The 25,549-nt window shown below is 58.7% G+C and overlaps 7 protein-coding genes and 1 pseudogene across 8 annotated transcripts; 5 read left to right on the plus strand and 3 right to left on the minus strand.

The window, feature by feature from the left end:
* Nucleotides 1-40: 40 nt before the first annotated feature.
* MSY001_1349 (uncharacterized protein) lies at nucleotides 41-1,953 on the plus strand (the record flags this gene model as incomplete). The annotated part of the gene is given in 2 exon segments (XM_018883149.1): nucleotides 41-91; nucleotides 103-1,953. The coding sequence occupies 2 exon segments, from the start codon at nucleotides 41-43 to the stop codon at nucleotides 1,951-1,953; spliced, it is 1,902 nt and encodes a 633-aa protein (XP_018739937.1).
* Nucleotides 1,954-2,028: 75 nt separating this feature from the next.
* On the plus strand, nucleotides 2,029-5,277 carry MSY001_1350 (annotated as a pseudogene). Its single transcript is given in 2 exon segments — nucleotides 2,029-2,268; nucleotides 2,275-5,277. Coding segments are annotated over 2 exon segments (3,243 nt in total).
* Nucleotides 5,278-5,290: 13 nt separating this feature from the next.
* MSY001_1351 (uncharacterized protein) lies at nucleotides 5,291-6,313 on the minus strand (the record flags this gene model as incomplete). The annotated part of the gene is made up of 3 exons (XM_018883150.1): nucleotides 5,291-6,154; nucleotides 6,213-6,234; nucleotides 6,303-6,313. 3 exons carry the CDS (start codon nucleotides 6,311-6,313, stop codon nucleotides 5,291-5,293), a joined length of 897 nt encoding a protein of 298 aa, XP_018739938.1.
* A 72-nt stretch (nucleotides 6,314-6,385) lies between these two features.
* On the plus strand, nucleotides 6,386-7,141 carry MSY001_1352 (uncharacterized protein; the record flags this gene model as incomplete). Its single annotated transcript, XM_018883151.1, has 1 exon — nucleotides 6,386-7,141. One exon carries the CDS (start codon nucleotides 6,386-6,388, stop codon nucleotides 7,139-7,141), a length of 756 nt encoding a protein of 251 aa, XP_018739939.1.
* Nucleotides 7,142-7,143: 2 nt separating this feature from the next.
* MSY001_1353 (uncharacterized protein) lies at nucleotides 7,144-9,986 on the minus strand (the record flags this gene model as incomplete). Its single annotated transcript, XM_018883152.1, has 2 exons — nucleotides 7,144-9,138; nucleotides 9,162-9,986. The coding sequence occupies 2 exons, from the start codon at nucleotides 9,984-9,986 to the stop codon at nucleotides 7,144-7,146; spliced, it is 2,820 nt and encodes a 939-aa protein (XP_018739940.1).
* A 1,688-nt stretch (nucleotides 9,987-11,674) lies between these two features.
* MSY001_1354 (uncharacterized protein) lies at nucleotides 11,675-14,949 on the plus strand (the record flags this gene model as incomplete). The annotated part of the gene is made up of 3 exons (XM_018883153.1): nucleotides 11,675-11,950; nucleotides 11,974-12,170; nucleotides 12,195-14,949. 3 exons carry the CDS (start codon nucleotides 11,675-11,677, stop codon nucleotides 14,947-14,949), a joined length of 3,228 nt encoding a protein of 1,075 aa, XP_018739941.1.
* Nucleotides 14,950-14,980: 31 nt separating this feature from the next.
* On the minus strand, nucleotides 14,981-18,775 carry MSY001_1355 (uncharacterized protein; the record flags this gene model as incomplete). The annotated part of the gene is made up of 9 exons (XM_018883155.1): nucleotides 14,981-16,865; nucleotides 16,969-16,989; nucleotides 17,070-17,178; nucleotides 17,393-17,455; nucleotides 17,527-17,706; nucleotides 17,832-17,865; nucleotides 18,097-18,104; nucleotides 18,190-18,316; nucleotides 18,512-18,775. The coding sequence occupies 9 exons, from the start codon at nucleotides 18,773-18,775 to the stop codon at nucleotides 14,981-14,983; spliced, it is 2,691 nt and encodes an 896-aa protein (XP_018739942.1).
* Nucleotides 18,776-19,060: 285 nt separating this feature from the next.
* Nucleotides 19,061-25,519, plus strand: MSY001_1356 (uncharacterized protein; the record flags this gene model as incomplete). The annotated part of the gene is made up of 1 exon (XM_018883156.1): nucleotides 19,061-25,519. The coding sequence occupies one exon, from the start codon at nucleotides 19,061-19,063 to the stop codon at nucleotides 25,517-25,519; it is 6,459 nt and encodes a 2,152-aa protein (XP_018739943.1).
* Between the last annotated feature and the right edge of the window lie 30 nt (nucleotides 25,520-25,549).

The raw sequence follows: 25,549 nt of genomic DNA on the forward strand, positions 1-25,549 counted from the left end.
GGGCGATCGACGTCGCGTGCACGATCAGGATCCTCTCCTGATGGACGTGTATCTAGTGGGCGCAGTCGCAGTGCCTCGCGCCCGCCGCCGCGTATCTCCCAGTCGACGTTCTTGGGCGATGGCCACAATCCCGACGACAAGTCCTTCAAGGACTTTCATACGTATCTGGGCCTTGACTTGGAGCTGCTGGCGTCGATCCTGATTCCTCGAGAGAGCCAATGTTTCCAGAGATTCGAGCTGTCTGTCGACGACCTCATCTTCCTGGGACATCCCGTGTGTCAGCAGCACGAGACTGAGTCCCGAAACAAGCCCCCGTCGACGATCTTTAACTTTGTAATGGTGTTTGATCGGACAAATATGTTCCCTGAAATCCCATCGGTGGACTATGGCACCTGGCTCTCCCTATATTACACCATCCTGTTTAAGATCACAGCCGTGTTTGCTGCCGAAGAGGCACGGTCAGGCCTCGTCTCCGAGCAGTCCCACGCACTCTCTCTGCTGCGCGAGGAGTGTATGCAAAACAATGTTACCTATTCCGAATATGTGCAGAAAAGCCTAGAGACTGCATCGGTCTCGTGTATTATGAAAGACGTCTACCGCTTGCTTGCACGAGCGCGCCGGAGTGGTTTCCTTTCGTATGGCCCACTGACTCTGTACGTCAAGCTTCCGCCCCTCCTCAAGACACCCCGAAAGGCCGAAAAAGCGAAAGACGTCCAGCCCACGATCGATATGCACGATCCGGTCGTCCTTCGCGGCGACAAGCCAGAGCCCCGGGACCTGTCGCCGATGCAGCGGAATATGAACTTAGCGCAGACGACGTCGGACAGCCTTCTTCATACATGGACCACATCTACAGGTCCGTTGCTGCGCCCATGGCAGACGTTGATCCTGCCTGAAGATGCGTTCACACACACGCAAGGCAAGACCGCGTACGACACTGTGCGCATGCTTGTCCCGCATTTCAAGACGACCTTATCTGGCAGTCGGACTTTTGGCCAAATTGCCGAGATCCTCGGCTGGGACCTGTACAAAGACTTATACCCCCTGGTGCGCTACCTTGTCTACTACGGCGAAGCGCGCGTCGTCGATGTGCCACGCATCCAGAGCATCTACACAGTGGACCCAACGTTTGATATGGCAATGCTTTCTGAGCTGAGTGACCAGTGGGCCGATGCTTTTCCAACGATGCCGCCGCTGCCCTGGTTCATGGATGCGCTTTCATCGCAGCTACGACCTTTTGCATCACACTGCGGCCGTCTGCCCACGGACCACCGCCCGCTTGACCTTCTCTTATGGCTGATTCGCCATAACGTGGTCATCCAGACACACGTGCACCTTCGTCTGGTCATCACGGTGCGCGACCAAGTCAAGGCCATCGAGTTGCAGCGACTGCGCCGCGAAAAGCAGAGGGCGCACAACAACAGCGGGTCCGAGTCCGACTCGGAGACCCTTATTGATACGCTGCGCGGTCAAATCCAACAGGGGATTCATGAGCCAGAGCGGCCTGTGCCTGATCCCCAGAACCGGCATCGCCACCAGCGGACGGCGTCGACAGCAAGCAGCTTTTCGAGCAACGACGAGTGGATGTATGCCCGACTTCCCCGGGAGCCTGGCGCAGACCACCGGCCTCCCCCTTTGCGCCTAGAAAAAGACGATGACTTGGATATGGACTCCGACGAAGAGAATTTAGAGGACGTCCTGCCGAATCGCGCCCTGTGCCCGGTCCTGATCCCGGAGCCGGCCCGTGCGAACCGGACGGAGAGCGAGTGGATTGCCGCCATGCTCTCGGAGAAGCACCCTTGGTACACGCGTTGGCTTATTCGCCTCTTTCCTTACCTCAATGGAAAGCATACCGTGGAGGAAATTGTGGTGCGCGAAGGCCTTCGCCGCCGCGACCTCAAGCTCATCCTGACCGAGTTCGAGGCGAATCTCCTCCACCTGTACCATCCGTAGCTCGGCCGACCTAGACGCGTCTTCCGCGCGTGGCGTTCTCCCCCGCGACGACGAGGGAGCGTGGCACGGGCCGCCATGGCCGAGTTCGATGAGTTTGATGACGACCTTGTCGGCTCCGAGTGGCTGGCGCAGGTCGATGCCATCGAGGCCCGGTGCCTGCATGCGCCGCCCCCCGCCGGCCCCAAGACCGCACCGCCCAGGGAGGACGCGCTGGATCCCGGTCTCGAAGAGCTCTTGCTACAGGGCTTTGACCAGCTCGACGACGAGATCCAGAGAAGTCAGGGCGGGCGAGAGCCCCTGCAAGATACGACGAACGTACAGGTTGCGCGACCTGTGGCGGCCAAGCCGGCCCCTCTTACACAACAGGGTCTGTTTGGGCGGCCCGTTCAAGCGGCACCGCGCGCCGCGCACCGCCCATCGTCGGAGGAGACGGCTTCTCAGGTACACACAGCGCAGGGTCTCGTGTCGCTTGCCGCTGCTCAAGGAGCAATGCTTGGGCTCCGCAGCGGCAAGGTTTGGGACAACCGAATATTTTTGCAGCAGCAGAACCGCGTCGAAAAGCGCGCGCCAGACGACGACGGCTCCGAGGAGCTGCTCTTTGCTGAGCCTATCCCTCACAGCTCACCGCGGCCTATGGCTGTGGCCGTCGATGAAGAGCAGGCGCAGACATGGATATACCCCATCAACAAGCCGCTGCGCTCGTACCAGCTGAACATTGTGAAGAAGGCCCTCTTCAACAATGTGCTCGTCGCTTTGCCGACTGGCCTGGGCAAGACATTTATTGCTGCAGTCGTCATCCTCAACTATGTGCGTTGGTTCCCGCGAGGTAAAATTATCTTTGTTGCCCCCACGCGCCCACTCGTGAATCAGCAGCAGCAGGCCTGCCACAGCATTTGCGGCCTGCCATGGGACCTTGCGATTGAGCTCACCGGCTCGACAAAACGCTCGTTACGCGACGACGAATGGAAGAGCAAGCGTATTTTTTACATGACGCCGCAGACTTTTGAGAACGACTTGCTTTCGACGACATGCGATCCCAGCGAGGTCGTCTGTGTCGTGGTCGACGAGGCGCATCGTGCCACCGGCAACTACGCGTACTGCAAGGTAATCCGCCACCTCATGTATTTTAACCCTCATTTCCGCGTACTGGCTTTGACTGCGACGCCAGGCAACCATGCTGAGCGCGTACAAGAAGTGGTGAACAATTTGCACATCAACCGCATTGAAATCCGCACAGAGGAGGCGCTAGACATCCAGCCATACCTACACAAGAAGCGCGAAGACCTTGTACAGGTCCCCCTGCCCGGCGCCCTGGACTCTTTGCGGCGCCGCTGGGCGGCGCTCATGCACGTGTACTACGACCCACTGCACAAGCACGGTGTGCTGCGAGCGTGTGATCCGGCACAGCTGCGTGCATTTGCTGTGCGCTCCGCGGGAGGCGATCCAAATGGGCGGGCGATCCTCCAAGCCCGGCCGTTTTTGCGCGGCTTTCTGCAGCAGCTCGCGACGATGTCGCAGATCATGCAATACCTCACTGAGCAGTCTGTCCGCGTGTTCTGTGAACGCGTGCAGGCCATGTCGGCACCCGGCAAGGGCACAACAAAACGCGAGCAAGTATTTTCTACCCAGAATGCCACGTTCCGTGATCTGCTGGAAGATATTGAGACGGTACAGAGTGATGCGCAGCTCATTGTGCACCCCAAGATGCAGATGCTGCGTGACGTGCTCGCGCGCCACTTTGCTGAGCGCGACGCCACGCGTGCCATGGTATTCTGCACGTTTCGAGAAGTCGTTAACGAAATTGTGGCGCTGCTTTGCGCGGCCGGAATTCGCGCTACACCATTTGTCGGCCAAGCAAGTGACTCGAAAGGGAATCGAGGCTTCACGCAGCGCGTCCAGGAGCAGGTCATTCGCGACTTCCAGCAAGGCACGTACCAGGTGCTGGTCGCGACGTCCATTGGCGAAGAAGGGCTCGATATTGGCGAGGTCGATCTCATTGTGTGCTATGATGCAGTACGCGACTCGGTACGCGGGCTTCAGCGGATCGGCCGCACAGGGCGCTTGCGCGATGGCCGCGTCGTTGTCCTCATGTCTGAGGGGCGCGAGGAAAGCAACTGGCATCACTCCAAGGAATCTTACAAGAGTGTACAGCGGCTGGTGCGCGACGCCAGGACGATTGAGCTGTACACCGACGTACCACGCTTGGTGCCACCGCATATCCAGCCAGAGCCGATTATGCGTGAGGTCGAGCAGCCTGCGCCTGCGCCTGCCAAGATGCGGCCGTCGGCCAAGCGCGAGCGGCGCGAAAAGCCGCCCCCTAGGACCAAGCGCCGCGCCCCGCCGCCACCCGATGCCAAACTCACATTTTGCTGGGCAACCGAGCTGCGCCATCGTGACGAGCACCGCGAAGGCGAAGCGGAGCCTGTGTCTCCACCTGTGCCTCAGGAGCGCCCGCGCTCGTCCTCGAGCTCCCTCCTGCGCTCGAGCTCGCTGAACGGCACGGCCAACTTATCGGACGACTCGGACGACCAGGCACTATGTGCGCCGCTCTCGGCGCGGTCCAGCTCGGTCTTCTCGCCCACGCCTGCAGCGGCGCCTGCGGCGTCGCCCCACGTGGCCGCGCGCGCACGTACAGAGAGCGCGCCTGGTACACGAGGGCGTACGTTGGGTGTGCGGCATGTCGCGCTGCGCAGTCCATCGGCTGCGCCGGCTGCGCCGGCCGCGTCGCCCCCGCGCTTTGCGCCGCATCCCCTGATCGCTGCGCTTGAAGAAGGACTTGATGTGGCGGATGACAAGCCGAGCACGTCTACGAGCTCGGCGAATGCGCCGCTGTTCTTCTCGCCGGAGCGGTCGTCGTCGCCATCGCTGCATGTGCAGACGCCTGCTGTTGCGCCTCCCAAGTCGCCCGTGCGGGCTCGGCGAAGCAAGCGGCGGCGGCCGTCGGCTTCGCACCACCAGCTATTCTGTGACGAGGCTGAGCGTGAGACTGACTCGGACATGCATGGCGAGTCAGACGAGGACGACGACGGCCCATCGACCAGCGAAGAGAACGACGACGATCGCGCGGCCGTGGGCGACTTTGTGCCGACGCAACAGGCGGGCTACTGCCAGCAAGCCGTGTATTTGCAGTCGATGCTATCGCAAGAGGCGCCGACACCGTTCCGGCGCCGCGATCGCCTATGGGAGCTTTTGCAGCGCCGCGACGCCATGCGCCCCTCTTCTGAGGCTGAGCCACACTCTATCGGCGAGTACTCACAGGACTCATTTGTGGTGGGCGACGACGAAATCTCATGGGCCTCGTCGCAGGCCAGTAGCGCCGATTAGGCCGTGTGCACGACTAGCGTGCCCTCGGTGCGCGCCCCTGTCGTGCCCAGCAGGTCGGCGCGATCTGCGTACGTGAACGCAATGACACTGGACGAGCCAGCGAACACAATGTCTGCGTGAGGCATGGATACGTACCTCGCTCCACACCTGTGCGGTTGCACGCGACGAGGTAGGTCGTGTGGCCCTCGTGGCCGGGCTGGCAGAGGCCCGGCATCCATAGCGGCATGCAGCGGGCGACCCAGTAGTTGATCGTCGCGAGGCTTGGGTCGCTGGAGCTCGTCTGTGCTTGGTACGCCTCGATATCGTCCTCGGGCAGGAGCCAGTTCATCGGCACCACCAGGCAGTCGATGCGGTGCTGCTCGCAATAGGTCGCGAGCTCATACCGGCTAAACTCCGACTCGAGGGTATAGGCTGGCGTAAGGCACATGTACGTACGGTTCAAATCCATGCAAATGGCCACGCATATACGCCCAAGGCCCGGCACGTCGAGGTACTCGAAGCCGCTGCCCTCGTCGGCCCACGTGGTATCCGCCTCGTAGAGAAAGTGCTTCCGGAAGACTTTGACGAGCGAGCCGTCAGGGCCGACAAGCATCGCCGCATTGAACGCCTGCCGCTCAATGCGAGGGAGGTGTGCGAGACCCGTCACCTTCTCGCGCGCGATGCGCGCGTCGTGCTGGCCCCGCGAGCCAAGCTCCTCGAGCGCACGGGGCGAGGCCCGCTCTGGGAAGCCAGCGACAACGTGGCACTGCAGATGGCGTGCCAGGTCCGCCGCAAGAACGGAAGTCGCGCCCTCGCCCGTGTACGGGTTCTCGAGTAGCGGCGAAATTTCTTCCAGCGAGTCGAACATGTAGCCTGCGTCAGTGCGCACGGTACCCACCTGTAAGGGCCATCTCGGGCAGCACGAGCAAGTCGACCTGATCAGGCTTCAGCCTGACATTAGTAGGAGCACGTACGATGCTGTTAGTGCACGCACACGCTCAGCGTTCTGCGCAACGCGCCCCAACTCGGGGGCATACTGCACACACGCAATGCGCATCGTGGTGGGGACGCCACGCACTGGCCCGATCGGGCGGGCACCCACAGGGCCTCCACTTCGCCCACGTCGACCATGGTGTCTCCGTCGGAACTGGAGGCGGCCATCCACTCGAAGCTGGGCGACATTGAGACGCTATTTGTCTCGGATGTCTCGGGCGGATGTGGACAGGCGTACGATGTAGTCATTGTCTCGGACCAGTTTGAAGGCAAGTCGACGCTGCAGCGCCACCGCCTCGTGAATGATCGACTCAAGCCTGAAATCGCATCCATGCACGCATTCTCGCAGAAAACCTACACGCGCAAGCAGTTCGAAGAGCTCAAGTCCAAGTATGCACGCAGCGAGACCCAGGCACCGTCTGCTGGAGCACCGGTGGCGGAGCAGGCGGCCGGGAGCAGCGCGCCGCCAGTGCCGCCGCTGCGGCTGCCTCTGACGCCTGAGCGGTCGGCGGTCCCGGAAGTCACGCTGACGCCTGTGACCGAGGCGCAGAATGTCTTCAATGGATCGTCAGGCGCATCGTCACAGTCAGATTACGATATGCGGACCTCCGACTCGCTCAGCACCTCACGGCTGTACCGCACACGCATCTCCGACCCTGAGTTCTGGCTCCAAATCCGACACACGCTCGAGGCGCAGCTCATGGCGTCCGATGCAGAGGCGGAGGAAATGGCGACAGATGCTGACACCTCGTCCTCGCGCATCCGCGTGCCGGGCCAGTCGGAGGCGGCCATGCTGTTCGAGGACTTTTTCCTCAGCCAAAAGCACTACCTGAGCGCTAGCGACATTGCGCGCATCCGCGACGTTACGGGCATGCACGGCATGCATGGATAGACCTATGATAGCACGGAGCTCCACAAGACGCTGAGCGCTAGCCACGTCTCGACGCGCGATGGCTGCTCCTCCAGGAAATGCTCGTAGCGCTCCGCGCGCTCGGCACGCGCCAGGTCCCCCAAGCGTGCGCGCTCGTCGGGATGCGCTGCGCCAGCCGTCGACGCTCGCTCGGAGCGCATACGCTTGGGGGATGGCCTCGCTGCAGCCTGGTAGCGCCGCAGCGTGCGCGCCACGGCTGACGTGCTCAGTTGGCCTGTGGCCGTGCTGACCCCACACATGTCAATCCATCGCACAAAGTCTTCAAGGTCTTCATCGTCGGCCAGCTGCTGCCGCACGCAGCGCAAGCAGCCGAGCGTGTCGACGCGATCATCGAAGCGACTCGTGCCCGCATACCGCCGGCACAGTTGCACGAGGCACACTTTGCGCGCGTGGCACTGCCCACACGCTGCGCTGCTGCGGCTCTTGCCCGTGAAGCGGTAGCGGAAGAGGCCCTCGGACGCCACGAGCCACTGCAACACGCATGGCGGGATAATGAGCTCGCGACGTGCGCGCGTGAGGGCCACGTACATATGGTTCAACTCGTCCTGCGCACTGAATTGCGCTACCTGCGGCCGCAGTGATAGCGCACGCGCCTGCAGCGCCGGAGAAAAGTCGTCTGCGACCAGCACGCAGTCCCACTCAAGCCCCTTGGCCTGGTGCACCGTCGTGAGGATCACGGAGGCGTCTCGCTCATCCGCCACGAACTGCTGCTCCAAGCCACGCAGCCGCTCCAGAAAGTCAGGCGCAGCAATGGCTTCGGCGAGCGAGAGGACCACGCCCAGCTTTCCGTCGCCGCCCTCCTCCGCTTCGACGTGCTCCTCGAGCTCTTTCCACGCAGCAAAGTCGCGCAGCGGTGAGCCATGCGGAATCGCGTCCGCCTGCCCATGGTACAGCTTGTGCCCGTCGCGCAGCAGGTCGACCATCGCGCGATGGGTCAAAGTCTGACTGGTCTTGAGGTACAGCGACGTGCCGGGCGGCAGCGTCGAGGCCAGCCACAGCATCTCGCGCGCCAGCAGGGCATTCGTACGGTAGATGCGCGTGTGTGGCCGTCCCATGGGTGCCCCATGTACATGCACAGCATCAGCACCATGGCCCGTGAGCCGCGGCCGCGGCCAAGGACCGTGCTCGCGCTCATGGTGCCAGGGCGGCGGCGCCTTGAGCCGCAATACCTTGGTCGCAATCGCTGCGACCTCCGGGCCAAAGCGGAAGCTCTGTGTGAGATGGAACGTGGCTGTGGGGGGGTATAAGCGCGCATGAAAAGCAAGCGCACTGCCGCCGCGAAATCCATAGATCTTCTGGTGCACATCGCCGACGACGATCACGCCACAGTGTCCCCGTGCGCCCAGGAGAATCGACGTTTGGCATGCCGAAAGGTCTTGTGCCTCGTCTAGGAGCAGCGCGTTGTACTCGCGAAAGAAGCGCACGCACACCTCGGGGTGCAGCTGCAGGTACTTGACGTAGGCGTCGTGGGGGCATGGCACACGCCGCCCGTTAGGCGCCTGCGACGAGCCGATCATGTCCCACAACGCCTGCGCCGCCTCCGCGACAGCATTCGGTGACAGATCCGTCGATTGCGTCATGCTCCATGGCGTGTGCACCTCGGCCCGCACATGTGGGTCCATGGATTGCATGAAACGGTCCAGCGTGCGCAGCACGTAGAGCGCCACGGTCGTGGGCGCAAGCGTGCTGTTGCGTCCATGCGCCGGGGCCTTCGTCGACTTGCCGACCGGCAGCTGTGGCAGCCACCGCGCCACGTCGCGGGGCCGAAGCGGACCGACCGCTTGCCCGTCCGCAAGCGTCACATGCTGCAGCGCCACCGAGTGCATCGTGCGACAGTCGACATTGGGGGGAAACCGCTGCCGCGCGTCCCGCGCTGCGGCCGCATTGAACGTGATGTAGAGGAACCGCTGGTGCGGTCGCCGCTCTGCGTACGCCAGCAGTGAGCGTGTCTTTCCGGTCTGCGTTAGAGAAATGCACGTACCCCAGCATAGGCTTGAACACACAGAAGGTCAGAGCGGCGCACCTGAAAGTCGACAAAGCGTGCCTGCTCTGCTGTGAGCTGCTTTGCGCATGGCGTCTCGACCGGTGGCGCGAAGAACGCATCCAATGCCTCGGCACAGTCGGCGTCCAGCACATGGAACATTTGGTGGTACTGCGTGCTGGTCGACGACGACGGCTGACTCAGGCGTGAGAGGCGCACTAGCGCGAGAAAGACGCGCAGGAAGTAGAGCAGCTCGACAGCCTGTGCATGGTCGAAGAGGGCTAATGCCTCATCCGCGCTAACCCGCCCCAGGATCCACGGCACGAGAAAGCGCTGGACCTGCTGGGGCGACGGCAAAGTCTCAGACGCACACAGCTGTATGGCACAGACCGCCTCACTCAGGTGGATAGGTGCACTGTGCAGCTGCATGGCCGTGAGAGCCTCGTCGTACGCGCTCACAAGGGCTTCATCGGACGCGACGCACGCGTCGTCATCCGTCGGTATGTGACGCAGGGCCTGCTCGTACAACGATTCTGCGTAGCGCAGCTTTAGGTAGCGTTTCCGCCACGGAGCAAAGCTCGGTGCATATGCGAAAGGACGCAGGCGCTTGTCTGCGCAAAGCAACTGGATCACATCGTGCATGGACAGGTACGACAGCGTGCGGAACACGGTGCGCCGCGGCATGCACTCCAGAAGCGTGCGCCGCTGCCGCGACGGCGCATGTATGTCAGATTTTGCCCTCCGCTCTCGTGTCCCTGAACACGGACGCGGCATGAGGGGCAGGCGCGGCCCGTGCCAGGTGCTCGCCACCTCACTTGCGTGCATGCCGCCGTGCTCCTACGCGTCACGCGTTGAGAGACCACGTGCTTAGTCAGTCTAGCGCACGGCCGCCTCCCACGTCTGCCGCGATGCACGCAGGTACTGAGGCGTTTCTGGCCGCTGTGCAAGAGGGCGGCTCCGATCCCGTACGTGTGAGCGAGGTACTTCGCACCTATGTACCGGAGCCCCCCACGGCGGAAGCGGACGACCTGATTCTCGGCCCCAAGGGCACAGGCCGCACGGCCGAACTCTTCGCGTCTCATGCCTCGCCTCTGAGCGCCTTGGCGTGCATGTGCGTACCAGCAACTCACAAAGATCTGCCGAGTTGCGTCGTGCAAGTGACCTTGGCGACGTCGCTCCCCTAGCTTTGCCGATTCAGGAGGTACTGGCCGCGCCTGACCTGCGTGCGCATCTAGTGTGCATGCCGCGGCTAGGTACGTGGTCGCACTCACACCCAGTTGGGCAGATGGCGCGGACGATGAGCTACAAAGCACTCGTATATGAGGTACATTGACTTGCATCTAACCTAGACGCTTGATACCACGCGATACTTGGAGGCTCTCTGGCAGTGCCTCGCACAGGGCTACCGCGGCGTCACCTGCGTTCACGCACCGCTCTTGGAGGTATGCATATTACACTCATACCAGACGTACTTGCGCACAGGTCAGAGTGTGAAAGCGCAGCAGATCTGCGATAGTACCGAGCTGAATGCCACGGATGACACCGGGTGCTTGACGCATCCAGGCGATGTGGCCGAGTATGTGAGTCTAGCTGGCGCGATGTATGCGTCGGCTGGCTCGTATGCGACCGCCGAGGAGCTGTGGGATACAGTACGTATAGGGTCCTGATCCAGGCGCTCGCGATTCCCTGCGGTGCAGTGCATCCTGCTCAGACGCGCGTGTTTCCGCAGGCCCTCTGTGTCAAGCTGCTGCTGCACGCCCAAGTACCACCGCTGAGGGAGATGATGCCGCTCACGAGTGCTAGCATGCGCACCTACTGGGCGCGCGAATTCGAAGCGTGGATGGACTATGCGCGTGCGTACGAGCACGCCACGTCGTGGCGCGGCATGCTCGCTGCCTCGACGCCGTCGCCTCCGGCTGATCTGGAGAATGAAGCACCCCTGCTACGCTCCCTATGCGAAGCATGCAATGCGCACCTGCCTCAGCACAGACTCTGTACACTATCGCGCCTATTTTCCACGCTGCCTCTAACGCATGCAGCCAACTATTTGGGTTGCACCGAGGAGCAAACCAGCTCACTCGCACAAACCATGTCGCAGCAAGGCACTTTGCACGCACACCTCTGGGCCTGGGATCCCGTGTCAATCGCAGAGTATGTGCCGCTTCCAACCCCTACGCCACCACAATCCCTCAGTCCCACGCTCGTGCACTTTGCCGCGCCGAGCGCGGCCGCCGAGCTCACAGCCCTCCACAGCACGCTCTCGCGCGCTGTGCAGTCGGAGCAGGCTGCGGCGCCGCGGCTCGAGCAGGCACACTATGCACAGCTGCTGTCGCGTAATGTGCTGGCTAAAGTACTCGCACTCAACATGGGCGTCTCGCATGGCCCGGGCGACCCTGACGATAGTGCTGCGGAGCTGGAACTCGACGCGCCGGACGAGACGCCGGCCCCATAGACCCACGTGACACAACGACGCGTCGCGCGTTGAGCCTCGACTCCCTTGGCGTGCATGAGCCATGCCACAGCGCCTGCGGTTTGAGGGGCCGCTGTATGTGGCAGGCATGCTACCAGATGAAACGCGCGCGCGCCTGACCACGCTACACAAGGAACTTGCCGGCTTGGACCAGGGTACGATCGATACGACAGAACTGGACGCGTACTGTCGCGAGCTGATCAGGCCCGCCTTCTTGCGACACAAGGACCGAGGCGTCCAGTCCATGGTCGCATGTATCCTCGCAGATATGCTGAGACTGTATGCACCCAATGCTCCGTTTTCTCCCAGTGAAATCAAAGTGTGTTTTGCTCACTTACCCAGTCGCTCTTCCGTTTCCTGCTCGCGCAGTTGGTGGCCCCGTCCGCGGGACTCGCGCACCCCGAGCACCCTCTCTACAAGGATGCTGTCTACGTTCTGGACAGCCTGAGTACGGTGAAGAGCGTCGTGCTTGTATGTGATCTGCCGACTGGCAACGACATTATGACTGAGTACTTTGAGAAACTGTGGGCGCTGACCGAGTACGTGCGCTGCCGCTCACACAGATCGGACCTTGCGAAGAATGTTGAACTAGCCATGACAGACATGTTTGTGCAGCTGCTGGAAGAAAGCGCTACTATACCACAATCCGTCGTCCATGTCCTGATTAGCGCCTTGGCCACCGACGATCCCGCATCTACCGCAGCCACAATGGCCACGAACGTATGTCGACCCGTGCAGGATCGGCTGCAGAAGCATGTCGCACGCTACTTTGCCACGGCTCTGCATGAGTCGCAGTATGACGACGCCGATGACACCGACGCGATGGAGGCACTCGAGCAGCTGCATGCTCAAATTGTGCGTGTAGCAGAAGCCGTGCCGTCACTGCTCACCAGTGTGGTGCCGCAACTCGAGGCGGAGCTGGGCGTAGATGATGACCATGTGCGCCACCTAGCAACGCGTGTGCTCGGTACTCTCTTTGCCCTAGCAAGCGGCGTTGAAAGCGACTCGTTCATCCACCTGTATCCTAGCGCCTGGAAGGCATGGCTCGGCCGCACTGTCGATAAGCGAGTGGCCATCCGCACCGACTGGATCCAGAGCGCCGTGCGGGTGCTGTGCGCACACGAGTCTGTCGCGCCAGCCTTGTCGCCCTCCCTGGCCGCACGCGCCGTGGACCCCGACGAACACGTTCGCACGGCACTCGCGGACGCCATTGGATCGTTGGACTATGAGTCTCTTAAACACAAGGTGCCCACCCGCGTTCTGCACGAATTGGCGCAGCGCGGCAAGGACCGGCGCGCAACTGTGCGCCAGAGCGCCCTCGTGGCGCTCGGTCGTGCATTCGACTTGGGCTGTACAGATGCAGACGATGCAGCGGCCAACACCAAGTTTGGCTGGATCCCCGGCGCGGTGCTGACCTGCGTCCTTGCAGGTGCATGTGAGGTCGCTCGCAGCGTGACCTATACTTGGGAGACGTACATTATGCCGTTTGCGGATATGCCATCGTACACACAGCGACTCTTGCGTGTTTGGAACGGTCTGCAGGAGCAGGAGCGCACAATCTTTCTGCATATGACCAATCTGCGGCTGGCACGCCCGTCGGCCATGGATGTATGGCTCGAGTGTTGCCGCGGTGAAGGCCTAGAACGCCTCGATCCGTGTGTGCGAGCCGTGGCAGCGATATTGGGCGATGCAGAGGCTCCCGGTGTTTTGGCGTCGTTCGCAGCATCACCCGACGAGACAGTGCTGGACGCAATGCAGGTTTGTTTCGACCCCGCCACGCCGCTCGCGGAGAGTGTTGCGCGCCGACACGAAGCGCGGGCACGCATGAAGGAGGTGTTGGTGGACGCCGCAGACACGCTCTATGCGTGCCTGTGGGACGGCTCATTTCCCCTTCTCAACCAGTCGTGTGTACTTCCCCTGCTAGACGCGCATGCTACTGAACTGGTGGCGTATGTGGCAAGGCAAGCGCCGTACCTCTGTGTACCGCATGCCTCTGCGTTGACTGAGCGGGTCGTGGAAGGTGATGCTCTCGCACTAAAACTCTTCGCGGCACTTCTTGGCCACGACAAAGCCGCTGTGCAAGCAACACCTGTGCTCCTAGAGGTACTTCACTCGCAGGCGGCATCGCATGCAGAAGCGGCGCAGGCCCTTGCTTGTCTCGCACCGGACGCCGTACCGGACATGGCTAAGGAGATGCGCGGGCGCGTCACTTCCGGTTCGGCTTCGGAGCGCGCGACGGCCGTGGCCGGCCTAGCACATGTATGGGAATATGCGCCCATCGAGATGGCTCCGCTGATGGATGGAATGGTAGAGGATGTGCTGCACCATGTCCTTCTGGCGCCCTGGCCGAGTGCAGTTGGCCAATTTGACGACATCGAGTGGCTGGATGAGCACGATCCGAGTGCGCCACCGGACCTCATGGCGCGCGTGGCGGCGCTACGCATGCTCGTGTATGTGTGCGCAGCGCAAGACGACGTCGCTGGTGCAGCAGCGCCTATCTTGAAGCTGTTGTGGGTTGTCCTGGGTGCTGGAGAGGCGCAATCGGACCAACAAACGCCTGCAGCCGTCCGCGCGCGCCTGCGGTCAGGCGCCGCCGAAGCGCTGCTCGACTTGGCCGCGCAAGATGCCTTAGCGACACGAATTCTCCCACGCATGGGCCGCTTTGTGTATGTTCTACAAGACGAGTGCTTCCAAGTGCGTAGCCGTCTGCTGGGCGACCTTCTCAGTCGCTTGGCGTGCGATAAGCTGCCTGTTGACTTTCATGCGCTCATTTTCCTCGTCGCCTTTGATCCCGAGCCGGAACAGCTCAGTCACGTCGCATCGTATGTGCGGCGCGTCCGGCTGCTACCCGAGGCGCTGCGTCAGCAGCGTCTGGAAGACGTGTGGGTACGCTTCTTGTTTCTACTGTCGCACCACCCCGATTTTCAGTCGGACCAACCTGAGCAGCTCGCATCGTTTGCCCGGTACATGGACTTTTACTTGCGCTGTGTCGCGACGCAGGACAACGTAAGTGTACTTGCCCATTATGCCGCGGACGTTCGCTCCTACCTAGACGTGACTTCGCCGGAGCAAAGCTTCGAGGCAGATCATGCTTTACACGTGGTGGCTGAGCTGGCGGAACTTGTTATTCAGCGCAAGGCTCATTCAGAGGGATGGACTATCCGTCCTCTTTCGTCCCCAACACCCTGTCCCTCGGACATTCTCCGGAAGGGACCGAGCCCCTCGCACCGTTTCGTGGATCCAGCTATCGCCGAGCGCATCTTGGCAGGCGATGCCAAGCCGCGAGGACGCGAGAAAAAGAGTCGAATCGGGTCGTGATAGAGTACAACAGGAGCTATTGGGTCTATGATTAGATAGGGCGCCACCCGCCACGCCCAAAACCCGCACCACGTTGAGTGGTGCTATTGCGCACAGGAGCACTTCCCCAACCTCTAGGTCGCACCGCCCCTGGCGTAGGGCCAGTTGGTGCTGTCGGCCGCACAGTCATACCTTGCCGCTCATCTGCACGCTGCTGCGCCGCCCGCAGCCGAGCGGGCATGGGCGGCGGAGGACCCGGCGGCGGACCTGGAGGAGGCGGCCGAGCCGATAGCGCACCCACTCCCAACTTGGGCGGCGGGCCTGGCGGCCTTGAAGGTGGCGAGGGCGGCAACGCTTTATTGACAGGTATAGCCGGTGCCGAGTCCCATGGCAGTGTCGCACTCAGCGCTGGTACAGCTTTGGGCGACGGTGGGTTAGCCAACGACATTGGTGCAGATGCCACCCCCGGTGTGGGGCGCGTAAGTGGCGGAGCAGGTGCGTTGGGCAGAGGCGAAGGCGCCGCAACCGATACACTCTGGGGGTGCAGCACGGACACAGGCGACACCTGGTCAGGTGAGGGTACATCCACAGGCACGACTTGTGACTTCGAGCGCGCCACAGTATTGGCCACAGGGATGGAGCCAGTTCCTAACACAGACGGTGGCCCTGACGGAGGCAACATAGGTGCCGCGCGCGGCGGAGATTGCGGAATGTACACACTGCGAATGGCATCGCGCTCAACCACCGCAGCACTGGGAAGCGACGGCACCGACACACTGGGCTCAGGCGCAGGTACTTGCGAGACCGCGGGCAAAAGAGCCGGAGACACCGCACGCGGAGCGATTGACTCTTCCTGGGTACCAAACGAAGAGGACGCAGGAGCGGCATCCGTAGAGTGACACTCCAACGACGTCGAAGTGTTCTTCCCCTCCGACTGCCGCCGCGAAGCCAATCGTTTTTTGTATTCGGCTAGAGAAAGACGTTTAGGTGGTGGCGGTGGTGGTGGTGTAGGCTCACGGGGCGGTGGCGTTGGCTCACGAGGAGGCAGCGTCGGTGCTGATACAAGTGGCACTGGCTCAAACGATAAAGACTGTAACGTCGTCTCTGTGTCAGAGGTTTCCGCTGCCGTTTGAATCTTGATCTCATCTCTAGCAGGTGCAATCGGTGTTGCAGTAGTGGTCAAGTGCGGTGGTAACGTGGTTGGCGATACCCGGCGAACAGGAGCTGTCATGAGCAATGCATTCGGCGGTGTCGACGGCTTGCGAGGCACGACCGGTTTTGGTCGGGGATTTTGATGTGACTCGGGCGACTTTTGCGGTACTTGCTGCGAAGAAGACATGCTGTCTGGTTCTGAATGTTGATCCTCGTCCTCCGACGAGGGCAATAAAGGCGAGCTTTGACCTGGCGCGTCATAAAGCGCTCGCACCTTCTGGCGCTTGGCTGGTACATCAGTTTTGGCAAATTCTGCATCGGAACGCGCAGGACGTTTGACACGAGACACATCCGACACCGGTATCGGTTGGGCCTTGAGGCGCGTACGGTCGCTCCGCTTTTTAAACGGCAAAACGGCCGGTTCGCTGACAACATCCAGATGCTGTAGAGCCTTCGTGACCACAGGATCATCCACATCACTGGCGAACGGCATTTCATCATCGGACATCGGCTCCGTGATAAACGACTCCTGGCCCACACTCTCTGTGTCACTTGATTCATTAGTATCTTCGTCCAGGTTCGAGGAGACAGTCATGCCCATAGACATCGGCGGTGGTGGCCACACAGGTCGTTCGTTGCCCGTCCGCTGAACGCGCTGAACGTAGCCTGCATTTTGAGCCAACCGACAGCAGAGATGTGTCTCGGCATCCATAGGCATTTCTGCTGACCAATGCCGGAAAACGCCGACCAGCGGCGCAAGCATAATAGGTTTGGGTTTGGACAAGCTTTTCAAGATGTGAGAGGTGTATAACAATGGCATACCCTGTCCCACGCGAAGCATCTGTGTCACGGCGCAGTTTTGACGCCGCATAAGGAATGCATTCGTACTGCTTCCACCCAGTGATGGCCCTAAGCAGCCGCAAGTGGTATAGCTCAGCAAAACAGACACGATAGCTTGAAATTTGGTTGCCAATATTGTAGAGGCATACGGGAAGTCGCCCCTCTGATAAAAGGCCTCCATGTCTAGCTCATCTTGCAGCTTGGCTTCAGCAGGCGTGTCGAAGCGTGGAGTATCATCAATCGCCCATGGACGCCGAACTAACGCAGGCAAAACATGGACAATGTGATGGTCATCCCAGTCCCACCCCACAGTAATCTCATGTGACTTCGGAATCGGTGCAAGCGCGAATAAACCAAAATGGAGTTTTGGCAAACAATCCCCATCCCTTTGGAGGATTGGACGTAAGACCGCATTCGGATGACAACTTGTACGAGCAAAACGAGCAAGATTGCCATACATCCGCGCATCCACAACGAGGTTCAGAGGCGCCGGCAGTAATCGCACATGCGGCTTCGATGTGCCCATCTTCGCGTACTGATTAATTGGATCAGCTCGGTATGCATCGGCAGAGTACAGCTCGCCACGATACTGGACAATAAATGCACCCGCCGGAATAGCTGCCTCAGCAAATAATCCGTGCATAAAGGGATGGCAAAACGTTTTGGAAGCGGACCAAATCTTTTGAGGATTCGACGATATTGCCTGGAGGTGGTGAATATTGTTGAAGAAATTGTTCACCACTTGATCTGAGATGGAACGCACATGGACACGAGCGCCAATGTCTTCTAATTTCTCACACGAAATATGGACAGGAACGCATTCCTGTCCGACAGGAGCGAGTCCATAACGAGCAAAATGCGCATCGCCCTTAGGAGGTGCCCTAATATCGCCATGAACATCCTGAGCGTACCGGAGTGGTACAAGGTGAAAGCCGTGATCATCCACTGTAGTTTCCAAGCGGGGAGTGTGTTGCCATGTTAAGACGTATTCCGCAAGGTATTCCATAGTCTTTTGATCCCGGACATGGTTAGTCTCAATATCCGTGAATTCCATGTGCCAGGCTTCCCATATATCTGAATATTCGCCATCATCCCCGTGTTTAGAGCGAGAGACAGAGGCATGGGGCCTGCGCCCATTCAATCCGCCCCGCGTTTTCTTTACGCTTCGAGACTTACCCCGCGCACTATTCAGTGTGGAAATATCAGGAGGTTCTGCCAGGTCAGTATCAGGCACAGGGCGCCGAGGAGGCGAACGTTGACCCTGGCTACGCCGGCGCTGTGTCGTTGGCGACGATGGCCCTTGAATAGCAGCATTCCATGCAGCATTCGCGGCCGACTCGAGCATCGCAACAGCTGCGGTAGCGTCGCGAACCTTCTGAGCCTTGCGCACTTCCTCCTGTAAGCGTCGTTGTTGATGCGCGCGCGCATACTCAACATCGACAGGGCGGGGATCACATTGCTCACACAAATACTCGTCTGGAACACTTGAATGCGACATGCCGAAACAAGCACAGTGTTGCCAAACAAAACACTTGTCACATTGAATCGTGAATCCATCATCATCGTCGCATTCACAGATGCAGCGAATAACGCCTGCCTCCTCATCTGTACCCTGATCATTTTCCTGGTCGTCATCAGCCTCGTCAGCGGGTGTGTCGGTAGGTGCTGGTTGAACAGCAGGTGGCGTAGGTACGGGTCGTGTGTGATGATCCACCCGAGCAAACGAGCCCATCACTGGCACAGCCAATGGAATATTATGTTTTCCCGTTTCCTGATGGTATGGGTGGCCACCAGGTATAGAGGGACCGCCAGGCATGTGTACCTGGCGGTCCATAGCGTCATCAAGGGAGATCATCAATGGGGCGCCTGAGCGGCGCAACTAGATGACTTCGTGGCAGCAGAACTCAGAACGACTTTAAAATACCTGCTATTCGCGTTCCAAGGGTCACGATACACAATACAAGACACTTAACGACGCGCGGTCTGTCTCATCGCGTATCACGCCGCGTAAGGAGAGAAGGGTTCGTCTTGCCGACAGGCTCTTCGGCCGCGGCACAGAAAATTCGGATTTTGCCACTCAGTCACGTGAGTGACAGGCAAATCGCTCCGTCGCCGTCCTCACTCTAGACTCTCGGTCGACATGCCGCCGAAGAACCAGCGGGATCTGTCAGGGTACCAGTACTCGGCCCTGTCGTCGCTGGTCCTAAGCGCAGGTCGCAGACAGGGGGGAAATGAACCTACTGGTGAGGCAGAGTCTCTTGTAGGTCGCATTGACCCGAAGGCCATGGGCTCGCGCGTCGTCCGGGCCGAAGTCACGGATGTCGAGAAAAAGAAGCGTAAGGCTGCCGAGAATGACGAACTCGGCGCTATTAAGAAGCGTAGCAATGCTGAAGCAGGACAATATGCGAATGTGCTGCAGGCCAGCGCCGAGCTTGATGGCCTGCGGTACCTCCCGCGCACGGACGAGACGCGGCATGTGTATGAACTTATTCTCAGCATGGTGCAAAGTGCGTTGGGTGATCAGACAAGCGAAATCATTCGTTCGGCAACAGATACAGCATTGGAGATTCTCAAAGATGAAAATATGCGTGATCTAGACAAGAAGCGCGAGGTCGAAAGCTTTTTGGGTCCAGTGTCAGAGGAACAGTTCGGCCAGTATATTAACCTCAGCAAGCGTCTCACAGACTATGAAGAAGATAAAGGAACAAGCACTGCGGACACTGCCACTATGGATGACGAGACAGGCGTGGCCGTGCTTTTTGACAATGAGGACCAGGAAAGCAACCCTGAGGAAGAAACTTACGTCGTGCGCGACGTGTCTGACAATGAAGAAAACGAGTCGGAAGAGGACGCTCCTTTCGAAGAGGGCCAAGAGGATGAGCTTGTTCTGGGTGGAAAAGAGACCAGCAAAGACCAAGGTGTTTCTGTTCATGAGGTTGATGCATTTTGGCTGCAACGTCTTCTTCGCTCGCATTACCAAGATGAAATTGAAGTCAGCGAGAAAGCAGACGCTGCACTTGAGATTCTTGGTGCCAGCGACGATGTTCGTGAGTGTGAGAACAACCTTATGGATCTGTTTAACTATGAGCACATGGATATGGTCCAAACGCTGACGAAAAACCGCCAGGTGGTATATTGGTGTACTCGCTTGGCGCGCGCATCGGAGGATGAGCGCATGGACATTGAGGTTGCTATGCGTGAAAAGAATGTGGGCTATATCCTGAAGCGCTTGGCAGGAGAAAACGTACAAAGAGGCATGAAAGAAGATGAGCTCGCTGCTGCCAAACAGGAAAAGTTCCGTCTCACATCCCGCGCCACACTCGCGCCAGGTTCGACAGCTGCCCCCCGTGCTGTTGTTGATCTAGAGGCCATGGCGTTCAGTGAGGGAGGCCACCTAAACACTAATCCTAAGGTGCGCCTCCCGGCTGGAAGTTTCAAGAGGACCAAGAAAGGATACGAAGAGGTACATGTCCCGGCCCCAGAGAAGCGTACAGTATCGCCTGAAGAGCTGGTGCCTATTTCTCGTATGCCTGACTGGGCTCAGGAGGCCTTTTCGGGTGCGACGACGCTCAATCCTGTGCAGAGCAAGTGCTACCCGGTTGCTTTTGGCAGCGATGAGCCGATGCTTCTTTGTGCCCCCACTGGGGCTGGCAAGACCAATGTGGCAATGCTGACGATAATGAGAGAGCTGGGCAAATGGCGCGATGAAGAAACAGGTATCATGGATGCTTCGCAATGTAAAATGGTCTACGTCGCACCAATGAAAGCGCTGGTCGCTGAACAGGCCAACAATTTCCGCAAGCGCCTGGAACCCTATGGGATTACTGTCAATGAGCTCACGGGTGATAGCCAATTGACTAAAGCACAAATTGCCGAGACTCAGGTCATTGTTACAACGCCTGAAAAGTGGGATGTAATCAGCCGGAAGAGCTCAGATACCTCGTATACGAATTTGGTTCGCCTGTTGATTATTGATGAGATTCATTTGCTGCATGACGACCGTGGCCCGGTGCTGGAAGCTATCGTAGCGCGCACGATCCGACGCATGGAGCAGCTGAATGAACCAGTGCGTATTGTGGGTCTTAGTGCCACACTACCCAACTATCAAGACGTGGCTGCGTTCCTGCGCGTGAATCCCAATACAGGCCTGCTGTACTTTGAATCTAGCTACCGCCCATGCCCTCTCCGGCAGGAATTTATCGGTCTGACAGAGACAAAGGCTATCAAACGACTGCAACTAATGAATGAAGTGACCTATGACAAGGTGATGGAGCATGCGGGAAAGAACCAGATTATGATTTTTACGCATTCGCGCAAGGAGACAGGAAAGACGGCTAAGTTCCTGCGTGACACTGCTGAGGAGCGTGAGACGCTCAGTGCGTTCTTGCCGCAGACTAGTGCGAGTCGTGGTATTTTACGTGAGGCTGCTGAAGACGCCAAGGACAGTAACCTACGCGATTTATTGCAATACGGCTTTGGTATTCACCACGCCGGTATGACACGCTCTGACCGTGAATTAGTCGAAGATTTGTTTGCGAGCCGGCACCTACAAGTATTGGTCAGTACAGCCACTCTTGCGTGGGGTGTGAATCTGCCAGCCCATACCGTGATCATCAAAGGCACCCAGATCTACAATCCAGAGAAGAGTCGGTGGTGCGAGCTCTCGCCTCAAGATATGCTCCAGATGCTGGGTCGTGCAGGACGACCTCAATTTGACACGATTGGTGAGGGTATTATCATCACGCAGCATTCTGAGCTGCAGTACTATTTGTCCCTGCTTAACCAGCAGCTTCCAATCGAAAGTCAGTTTGTGTCTCGTCTCGCAGATAACCTCAATGCGGAAATCGTACTTGGCACAATCCGCAACCGTGACGAGGCTGTGACGTGGCTTGGCTACACGTATCTGTATGTTCGCATGTTGCGCTCGCCGGTGTTATACAGTGTCACATCCGACTATATGGAAGATGATCCTTTCCTGGAGCAAAAGCGGGCCGACATTGTGCACAGTGCTGCTGTGCTTTTGGAGAAGGCTGGTCTTGTACGCTACGACCGCACAACCGGACTATTCACGTCGAATGAGCTGGCCCGAATTGCAGCACACTACTATCTCACGCACACCAGTATGGGCACGTTCCACAAGCATCTGCGCAGCCACACAGGTCCTATTGAGCTCCTGCGCATTTTTTCTTTCAGTGATGAGTTCAAGCACCAGATTGTGCGGCAGGACGAAAAACTTGAGATTACTAAGCTGAGGGAGCGTGTGCCTATCCCGATCAAGGAAAGTGTTGATGAGCCCAGTGCAAAAATCAATGTGCTGCTCCAGACATGGATTTCCCAGCTCTCACTCGAGGGATATGCACTTGCAGCGGATATGGTGTATGTGACGCAGTCCGCATCGCGTATCTGGCGTGCGCTGGTGGAAATTTGCATTATTCGCGGGTATGCTCGTACTACTCGCCATGCCCTGGAACTTGCAAAAATGACCGAGCGCCGTCAATGGGGCTCCATGACACCGCTGCGGCAGTTCCCAGGTGTGGCACCAGATCTGATTCGACGCTTGGAACGTAAGGAGTTCCCTTGGGCTCGTCTGCGCGATCTTGAGCCGAACGAGATGGGTGAGCTCATTGGTATTCCGCGCGCTGGTCGGCTGCTCCACCGTCTAGTCTTCCAATTTCCCCATCTGGAATTGCAGGCCTATTTTCAGCCGTTGACGCGCTCTTTGTTGCAAGTCCATCTTTCGATCACGCCCGACTTTGAGTGGGATGAACGCATTCACGGTGGAGCCCTGAGCTTCTGGTTGCTGGTCGAAGATGTCGATGGCGAGTCGATCCTGTTTTATGAGCAGTTCGTGTTGCTGAAACGTTACGCTAGCGATGAGCATACCGTATCCTTTACTGTGCCGCTGACGGAGCCGCTGCCTCCCAACTACTACATCTCGTTGTTAAACGACAGGTGGCTTCACAGCGAGGTTCGCTTGCCCATTTCATTCAAGCATCTGATTTTGCCGGATAAGTTTGCACCTCCAACGCCTTTGCTGGACCTTCAGCTGCAGCCAGTGGATGTTCTTGGACCCAAGGCCGCGGAGCGCTACGAGTTCAAGTACTTAAATCGAGTACAAACGCAGGCATTCCATGCGCTCTTTGAGACTGACGACAGTGTTTTGTTGGCAGCGCCAGTCGGTGCCGGGAAGACCATGTGTGCTGAGCTCGCACTCTATCGCTTCTGGAACCAAGGTGGACAGCGCGCTGTTTGCATTGTACCGTACGCATCCATGGTCGGACCGCGTGTCGCTGAGTGGAAGGCGCGTTTTAATGGCAAGGAGATTGTTGCACTTGCGAGCGAGACCAGCATGAACTTGCGCCTGATCGAACAAGCAGATGTGGTAATTTCAACACCTGAGCAGTGGGATGTCCTCAGCCGTCGTTGGCGACAGCGCAAAAATGTGCAGCAGGTGGGGTTGTATATCCTGGACGACTTGCATTTGTTGACCGATGCTAAGATGGGTGCCACATACGAGGTGGTGTGTTCACGCTCACGCTTCATTGCGGCACAGTCAGACTATACGACTCGCTTTTTGGGTCTTAGTGCGCCGCTGGCCAATGCAACGGACGTGGGAGAATGGCTGGGTGCCAAGCACACACTTAACTTTGCTCCCAGCGCACGACCTGTCCCCATGGAGGTGCATATTCAGCCGTTCAACATTCCCCACTTCCCCTCGTTGATGATTGCTATGGCCAAGCCGGCCTATCTAGCTATATTGGAATACGCTCCAGCAGATCCGGTCTTGGTGTTTGTGCCCACGCGGAAGCAGACCAAACTCACAGTCCATGACATTCTTTCGTATGCGCTGGCGGATAGCGATCGCGATGGAAGTCGCGAGTGCCGATTCTTGAACATGGAGCCCGAGGATTTGCAGCCCCATCTTGAACGACTGCAAGACAAGGACCTGGCAGAGTGTGTCGCATATGGTATCGCCTTTTACCATGAAGGGCTGAGCAAGGGCGACCGGCGTATAGTCGAACGCTTGTTTGCTGCTGGCGCCATTCAGGTGATGGTGGCATCCAAGGACACCGTTTGGAGCCTGCCGGTGAGCGCGCACCTGGTGCTGCTCCTCTCGCTGCAAACGTACGAAGGTCGCGAACACCGCTATGTCGACTATCCCTTGACGGACATGATCGAGATGGTTGGAAAGTGTACCGTGCCTGGTGAGGATGGGAACAGTCGGTGCATGTTGCTGTGTCAGGCAAACCGCAAAGACTACTTTAAGAAGTTTTTGGCTGAAGGTTTGCCGCTTGAGAGTCGCCTTGGTGCCTATACCCAGGATTTCCTGAATGCGGAGATTGTCGCTCGCACGGTGGAAGACAAGCAAGGAGCTGTTGATATCCTTACATGGACATTGATGTACCGACGCCTTCCTCGCAATCCCCAGGCCTATGGTTGTCAAGGTCGTGATATGCAGCACATCGGAGATTTTATGTCCGAGCTGGTGGAGACTACGCTGGCGGAGCTGGAGCAGAGCAAGTGTGTGGCCATTGAGGATGAGATGGACGTGAGCCCGCTCAACCTGGGTATGATTGCAAGCTTCTACAATGTCAGTTTCGCCACGATTGATGTCTTCCATTTGTCACTGACGGCCAACACCAAGCTCCGTGGGATGCTGGAGATTGTGGCGTCCGCATCTGAATTCGATGATGTACCTATCCGGCACCACGAGGACGTGTTGTTGCGCCGCATCTACGACCGGGTGCCTTTGAAGCTGGACAAGATCAACTTTGAGAATCCTCATCACAAGGTTTTTGTGTTGTTGCAGGCGCACTTCTCGCGCCTGACGCTACCAGCCGATCTAGCGCAGGATCAGCATGATATTCTCAACCGTGTTCTCACATTGTTAAACGCTTGTGTGGATGTGATGAGTTCGGGTACTATGTTAAATGCGATCGTGGCGATGGAGCTGAGCCATATGTGTGTTCAGGCTGTTTGGGACCGAGACTCACCCCTTCGTCAAGTGCCGCATTTCACTTCGGAGACCATCGAGCGCTGCCAGGCTCGTGGTATTGGGGATGTGTATGCGCTTGCTGATACGCTACCAGATATGAGCGACAAGGAGCGTGATGACTTGCTGCAGCTGAACAAAAGACAGTTAGCCGATGTCGCGCGTCTTACCAACGAATTCCCTTATGTCGAGATTGACTTTACCATTGACGACCAGGATTCACTGGATAGTGCGACGCCCATTGTGCTTAATGCCACACTAGAGCGCGATGTGGATGAGGACGACGAGGACGAGATGCCGGACCCTACTGCAATTGCACCGTTCTTCCCCTCGACCAAGATGACCGCCTGGTGGCTTGTCGTGGGTGACCCTAACACCCGCAACTTGCTGAGCATCAAGCGCGTGACGATTGCCAAGACAGTGCAGGTGCGACTTGAGTTCCACCTGCCGGCGGGTCAGCACAACGACCTAAAGTTGTACTTGATGTGCGACAGCTATGTGGGAGCCGACCGGGAGTTGGACTTGCCCGCACTGCAAGTGGCGCAGGGAGAAGAGGAAGAGGAAGAAGACGTCGACGACGAAGATGTAGAAATGCCCGATGCATAGATTGTAACTACAAATGCTCTTGGGACAGCA

Source organism: Malassezia sympodialis, genomic scaffold (genome assembly GCF_000349305.1).
Source record: "Malassezia sympodialis ATCC 42132 genomic scaffold, msy_sf_5, whole genome shotgun sequence".
Lineage (NCBI taxonomy): Eukaryota > Fungi > Basidiomycota > Malasseziomycetes > Malasseziales > Malasseziaceae > Malassezia > Malassezia sympodialis.